The 7,060-nt window shown below is 35.6% G+C and overlaps 1 protein-coding gene across 2 annotated transcripts; it reads left to right on the forward strand.

The window, feature by feature from the left end:
* Nucleotides 1-36: 36 nt before the first annotated feature.
* RPS27A (ribosomal protein S27a) lies at nt 37-6,696 on the forward strand. Of its 2 annotated transcripts, none has more exons than XM_039344366.1 (6): nt 37-175; nt 271-350; nt 2,115-2,169; nt 4,123-4,208; nt 5,266-5,397; nt 6,512-6,696. In XM_039344366.1, exons 2-6 carry the CDS (start codon nt 303-305, stop codon nt 6,659-6,661), a joined length of 471 nt encoding a protein of 156 aa, XP_039200300.1. In that variant the 5' UTR covers nt 37-175; nt 271-302; the 3' UTR covers nt 6,662-6,696. The 2 variants fall into 2 exon arrangements, with proteins under 2 accessions (XP_039200300.1, XP_039200299.1); XM_039344365.1 differs by having other exon boundaries at nt 123-171.
* Nucleotides 6,697-7,060: the final 364 nt, after the last annotated feature.

Below are 7,060 nucleotides of genomic sequence, written 5' to 3' on the forward strand. Positions count from 1 at the left end.
AAACTACTATTCCCATCATGCTTTTCAATAATTTCGAAAGGAAACAAGTACTGGATATTGTAGTCCTACGGTGGCGACGCATGGCCCCTTCTGCCTTGTTTCAAGGCTGGGAAACCCCGTGCTCAGCCGAGCAGCCTCTCTTTGCGGCGTCGGCCATTCTGAGAGCGGGTGGTGGGTGAGCGCTTGGCCTACTTCGAATTTCTTTTTTTTTTTCCCCTTAGGGTTGGCATTGAGCGAAGCCTTGATTTTTCAATGTTTATTCCCCTCTAGGTAGAACCATCACTAGGCGCTCTATCGCCGCCATGCAGATCTTCGTGAAGACCCTAACGGGGAAAACCATTACCCTCGAGGTGAGGAAGGCAGGAGATGTGATGGGTTTCGGCCAGGCTGTTAGGCTGCGGATCTCTAACCGGTGCTCTTTTCTAACCGGTTCCCTTCCCCTTTCTACCTTTCTGTCGCTGTCTTTTGGAGTGGCGATGGGTATTTTGTCGTGGGATTGTTAGATTGGGGAAAAATGGTGCCTCTCTGCAGAATAGAAGGCTCTTCCTCGTGATCGTTGAAACGAGGAAATGAGCGGAGAGAATTGGTATTTTCGTCAATTGAATAATGCTATAAAAAAGTAAATAGGAAGACTATAATTTTTGCAGAGGCTTAAAGGATTAAGACAAAGATGGCATTGGTTGGAAAACTGAAGGTCTATACAGGAAATCCAGAAGATGGAAGTTTACAATGTTCAAATTTCTGCTTTTTTTCATACACAAAAGTCCCGAAATAGTTGCAGATTTGATTTAGTGCTGTTTCTAGTGTGTAGGTAAAAAGCAGTTACAGCAAAGGCAGAAAAAGAAGTTACAACAAAGGTCTCTTAGCAGCATGTTCCCTAGTAGCCAACCCACAAGAAAACATAAGGGCAAACAGTTTCTTTTGTATAATGAAAATTAATTTAATCAAATGAACTTTTGTTCCTTGTGTAATGCTAGAAAAAGCTTTACTTGCTTTTTGCCTGGAGATTAAAAATACTGAAATAACTAAAGCTTTAAAATGGGATAAATTGCTAGCATGGAATATTTTATTTGTGTTATGTTCTCAGCCCTTACTTTTACACCCAATATCCTGTGCTATCCTTATGACTCCCTTATAGGATTTATTTTATGCTATTCCTATTTTATATACTTAATGATATTGATACTGAATCCAAGCCACCCTGAGGAAAACCTCCTTTTGAAGGGCAGCACGTAGTATTTTAAATTACAAAATAAATATTATGAATATACTATTTCTGTAATATTTCCCTGTTTGTTTTATTGCTTTTGCATTTCCTCAACTTTTGTGCATTTGATATGTAATGAATCACGTTAAAGCTTTGTCATTTTGGTAAAAAAAAGAAAAAAAATCTCTTAATTCCAAATATAGGGATACAATTAGGGCTTAAACTGAATTTTAGACATAACGCTTGGTGGAATTGAAGTTATGTCAAAGGCAACAGGTACTACAAGAAGTGCTTTTAAGATGAAACAGTAAAGCATTGTATAGTCTAATAGACCTGTTTAATTTGACCGTATCTTAATAAGCATATAAAGCCAGAATTGAGAAATCAGCAATAGCTGTAAATATTAAAAAAGAAGCTAAAATTCTGTAGAATTCAAACAAACATCTGCAACACAACACCCCACCAAAAACAATTAAGAATTGTTGGTAAGAAAGACAAAAGTCTGGACACTGGACAGTGCCAATACCTGGAGTAGAAGAGAGGGAACTTGATAAAAATCACAAAATGCAAACACCTGCAAATGGAAGTTGAACAATTGTGATGAAAACAATTATAGTACCTCTAGTAATAGGCATCTTGAGTGCAGTTTCAAAAAATGGAATACCATGTGAATGTGAGCATTGATAAAATCACTATTAGTCAATTGCAAAAGGCATTTTTACTTGGAATAGTAAAAAAAAAACCATGAAACATCTGACTGTCCCAGATCATTGTGAAGGAATTAATAGGCAAAACTGCCAAATCCAAACATCTGGCTGACAGTGCAACCAACTATAATATGTGTAATATATATCTACAGCTAGTTTGAGTCTTTAAGTCTTCAAGTGTGTTTAAATTTTTACAACAGGTTGAACCATCTGATACTATAGAAAATGTCAAAGCCAAGATCCAGGATAAAGAAGGTGGGTGTACTATAATTTATTTATGAGATTTGGGAACGGCTTGGGTCCTAAATGACTCTGGGAAGCTTACATCAAGAGGAGAAAATAATAAATGGAAACATAACTAAAACTCTTACATTTGTAAAATTACAATGCATAAACTTTTACGCTGCAATTCTAAATCCAGTTAGGTGTGTGCATGAAATGGAAAAATGTTTTATTTTGAACCCAGAACCAATACATTCCCAAAGTTTTGCTTAGTTGTTTCAGGCTAGCCATAATTCAGTAGAAACAGCCTAAAATACTTTGGTTGTCTGGCTTTAGATAAAAGCCTTACCCTATAGATAAGCTGGGCAAGGCTGATGCAAACTGTTCTCTTTCCTCAGGGGCTGTGTCAGCATGGCATCTTACTGGATTACCTGCTTGCCAGTTTCCCCTCCTTTCTCAGCCATTACTGCCAGTTTAAATTGGCATATCAAGCCTGCCCACCTATTTCCTGATTTTTTCCAGCACCTTCCTTTCCCTCCTTCCCATAGCCACTGCTCTTGTCCCACTGATCTTTCTCCCTAGCACCTTTCCTCCCTTCCCTTATAAACACCCCATGTACATGAAAAGCATATTATTGAGCAACTTTTAACAGTCTGTTGCCTTCCAGCCGTAATAGACTCTGCTTTCATCATCCACTAGCCAGATGGCTAGTTGGGTGATTTCACACATGTAAGAAAGCTTTAGTCTGGGGAACACTAGTCAAGGTAATTATTGAAGACAATACCATTACTTAAAATCTGATAGTAATTATTTTTGTCATTTGAAAAAAAATGAAGTAACTCTATAAATGAATTAAATATGGATTATGTAATTATTACAATAGGAGATATGGCTGGAGAGTTGCTTTTATTCAGATCTCAACCTACAGATCCAGCCATCACTGGTTGAATGGTATTCTTCCAGATGTATGTCACATTTAGTCTGGAGTGTGTTGAAAGTGTAGAGGATTTTTCCATGTATAAAACAGAAAACTGCTTTTTCTTCAATGAACGTTGTGCATGCAGTAATCTTTAACATGTCATGGTTTTAAACTAGCACCTTTTAATATTTTTCAGTTGCTAAATATTTTAAATCTACTTTTGCTAAAAATACGTACCGTATTTTCCGGCGTATAAGACGACTTTCTAACCATGCAAATCTTCTCCAAAGTCGGGGGTCTCTTATACACCCAGTCATCTTATACGCTGGAAAATACCTTATTTTCTGGCGTATAAGACGACTTTCTAACCATGCAAATCTTCTCCAAAGTCGGGGGTCTCTTATACACCCAGTCATCTTATACGCCGGAAAATAACTTATTTTCTGGCGTATAAGACGACTTTCTAACCATGCAAATCTTCTCCAAAGTCGGGGGTCTCTTATACACCCAGTCATCTTATACGCCGGAAAATAACTTATTTTCTGGCGTATAAGACGACTTTCTAACCATGCAAATCTTCTCCAAAGTCGGGGGTCATCTTATACGCCCAGTCGTCTTATATACCGGAAAATACAGTACTCAAGATGGTGAACATACTCAACAAGCCTGTGAGATCCTTGATTAGGGTATTTTTCTGCTTGATTTTTGCCTGGTATTAATCCCTGCTTATCTCTGGGAACTCCACACTCACTAGACTAATGATGTTACCTAGTTTGGTTATGAAATGTCTCCAAGCAAACAACCAAGCTTAGAGAACATTAAGCATTCCATAAAAGCCCATTTAATATGCTTGTATATTTCAAATTTAAAAGATCAATTAAGATAACCAAAAGCTTTATAGTTATTGATAAGTTTCTTAAGAGATATTTGATATATTTACTGTGCTATTTTATAACCTGATAGGATTTGAAACTTATCTGCCCTACACAAAGCAGAACTGAATAGGGTTAAGAAACAATTAAATAAATGAATTACAAAAACAAAAACCTTTACTTTTTTCTCACCAGGGATTCCTCCTGACCAACAGCGTTTAATTTTTGCTGGCAAACAATTGGAGGATGGACGTACTCTGTCTGATTATAACATCCAAAAGGTATTTTAATATTTGAAAAGATATTTAAATGTTTGAAACCTTTCATAATATGCAAAAGAGACCAATGCCAGACATCACCTTCCATCTTCTTCCAGTATCTGTGGCAATAGTTATATATTCTGTGTGAGTAAGTCCTGGTTCTGTTAGCACAATTTGCTCTATTTTGTTTGCCATCAGTTCCACATCCTCATTAGTGATTTATTTAAGCATTACTAAATCCATAAGTTGTAAGTTTGTCTTATTTTAGCAAATAGGTTATTTTTGCAGGAATGAGTTTTGAAAGGCATAATGATGTACTGTGATTACTGTTTTTTCTGCAGTATCTATAGTAGGTAGGCAATGGTTTTTGGTTTCCAGGAGTTTTAACAATTTATGTGCTACCACTTCATTTTCAAGTTATAACAAACACATAGCAGATTTTTTCCATAACAATCTGTCCCTAATCTGATCCTTCAGATCTTCCATGATGCACCAATCACCACTGTTAATTTAAGTCCATCCACTTTACTGCTATTCGTCCTCTTACTTCTTTCCAGCTTTCCAGCCTTTTCCAAAGAGCTGAGTTTTCACATAACGTGTCTGAAGTTTTAGCAGTGGAAGACAAAATTAAATCTTCAAATATTATCTATGACTTTTCTTCAATTATTAAATTATCTCTTGGACAGTATGATTCATAATGCAGTAGGCAAAGGCCAGATTTTGCATTTGGTTCAGTTATATACTTTGGATTTTAATAATAAAAAACAAGATTTCATAACTTCCAAATTTGCCTATTTTACTGGCATTAGCATTTCATTAGGTACTGGTTATGTTGTGCTGATTTTTCAAGTATTTATATGCTATTTTTTCCTTTAAGAAAGGTTAAGATGAGCAAACTCTTTCAGAATAGCTACATAATGAGGTTGGGCTGAATGACTTGACCAAGCTTCATGACTGCATAGAAAACTCTGATTTCCTTGTCTAATTCTGTGCTTATCGCTGCGTCAGAGAAATGTTCCAACCTGGATGTTATTTTTTATCCTTAAAAATCTTGTCTTTAAAAAAACCCAAAACTCAGGAATCGACCCTTCATCTTGTGCTGAGACTTCGTGGTGGGGCAAAGAAAAGAAAGAAGAAGTCTTACACCACTCCTAAGAAGAATAAACATAAGAGAAAGAAGGTGAAACTCGCTGTCCTTAAATACTACAAGGTAAAATCAACTTCACTATTGTGACTTGAATTCAAGGGAAAGAGCTGGTAGTAACAAGTTGCAGATTCTCAGAAAATATTAGATTTGTTTAGCCTGCCTTTTAAAATAAAACTCAAGGTGATATATAATACAATAATTTTATATGTATGTATATGTACGCTTAAGTATATATTTATACATTTTTTAAGAGGGTCAGCTTCATATATTAGTCAAGATAATCAGGCTAGAAATCAGGAGACCATGAGTTCTAATCCCACTTTAGATGTGTAATGTATATTGTGTATTTACTGTCAAACTCAATACTAATTCATACCAATATGAATAATATGATTCAATATAAATTATTGCTGATTGCTTATTTTGCTAGAAAACCAGTTTCTTCCAGCAACAAATGCAACCTGTTTTGTGTATGCAGAACTAGAACTCTTGGAAGCTACTATCAAATTATTAATAAATAGTACTAGTTAAAACCTTTAAATTACATTTGTTTTATACTATTAATAATTTATCCTACAACTTTATTCTAAAACTCTAGATTTACAGCAATATAAAATGCAAAAAATAAAACAATATATTTTCTGTTTGCTGTCTTCCTAGCTTGAGAGCTACATAAGTGAAACTTTTGTCAATATAGGCCAAAATCAAGCATTTGGCAGTTCCTATGCCAGGTTCACAACCAGAGAGGCAGTTTCACAGACACAGGCCCAAACTGGTAGCCCATTCAACTTTGCTTGATAACTAATGCTGGTATGCACATGCATAATCTTGTATTTTATACCAGTTTTCAGCCTGCTGAATTTTGCAGTTTCCATATACTATTAAGGGTAGTTGCATATACAGAATATTGCATTAGTTTAGATATACAGCCTGGGAAAGGTTGTTGCAATTATTGAGAGTTCCAAAATATCTAGTTTCTACTTTTACTCTCAACTTAATCAAGAATGGGTAGCTCTGTTCAACTCTTCTTTCCTTCCTTCCTTTCCATCTTGTAGAGTCCTGAATCTTTCTAAATGCAGTTGCTCAAAACCTTTCATGTTCTAATTATTACAGCTTTATAGATAAGCCTGTTTTTAAAGTAAATGCTGGATTATTTACTGAGGATTGCTTCTTACAGGTGGATGAGAATGGCAAAATCAGCCGCTTACGCCGTGAGTGTCCATCTGAAGAATGTGGGGCCGGAGTGTTCATGGCTAGCCACTTTGATAGACATTATTGTGGCAAGTGCTGTTTGACATACTGCTTCAATAAACCAGAAGACAAGTGAATATGTCTATTGTAATAAAAAACCTTTAAACATTACTGTTTATTTCTCATAATTGCAAAAATGTATAAAGCAGGGATTCTAAATATTTTTAAAGTGTTCCTGTGTTTGTGTTGTAGGAACATGATGTGCTCATAAGGGAAAAACAGTGGGGAGGATATTATGGAAATGTCCTTATTTTGGATAAAGTTATCTGCTAGCTGTAGCTCAGGCAAAGCCATTCTTGAATTTAATGACTCTTCTAATTACTGGATTTTTTAAAAATTATAGAACTAGAACAGTTTTTTCAATAGCTGATGGTTTTTAATGCTACTTTTGTTTTGTCCTTTTAGCATTTTGTTGCCTGTTTTGGTAGTAGTTTTAGTTCCTTTTGCAGAAGTTGTGTTAACAGAAGATTTCTGT

The sequence above is a fragment of the Crotalus tigris genome, unplaced genomic scaffold, assembly GCF_016545835.1.
Source record: "Crotalus tigris isolate CLP2741 ecotype Arizona unplaced genomic scaffold, ASM1654583v1 scf7180000017903.3850313, whole genome shotgun sequence".
NCBI lineage: Eukaryota > Metazoa > Chordata > Lepidosauria > Squamata > Viperidae > Crotalus > Crotalus tigris.

Excerpts from the sequence above, each read along its gene's own strand:
- RPS27A (XM_039344366.1), top strand. The coding sequence starts at position 303 with ATGCAGATCTTCGTGAAGACCCTAACGGGGAAAACCATTACCCTCGAG. Across the intron at positions 2,170-4,122 it reads CAAGATCCAGGATAAAGAAG|GGATTCCTCCTGACCAACAG; the intron begins GTGGGTGTACTA and ends TTTTCTCACCAG. Across the intron at positions 4,209-5,265 it reads CTGATTATAACATCCAAAAG|GAATCGACCCTTCATCTTGT; the intron begins GTATTTTAATAT and ends CCCAAAACTCAG.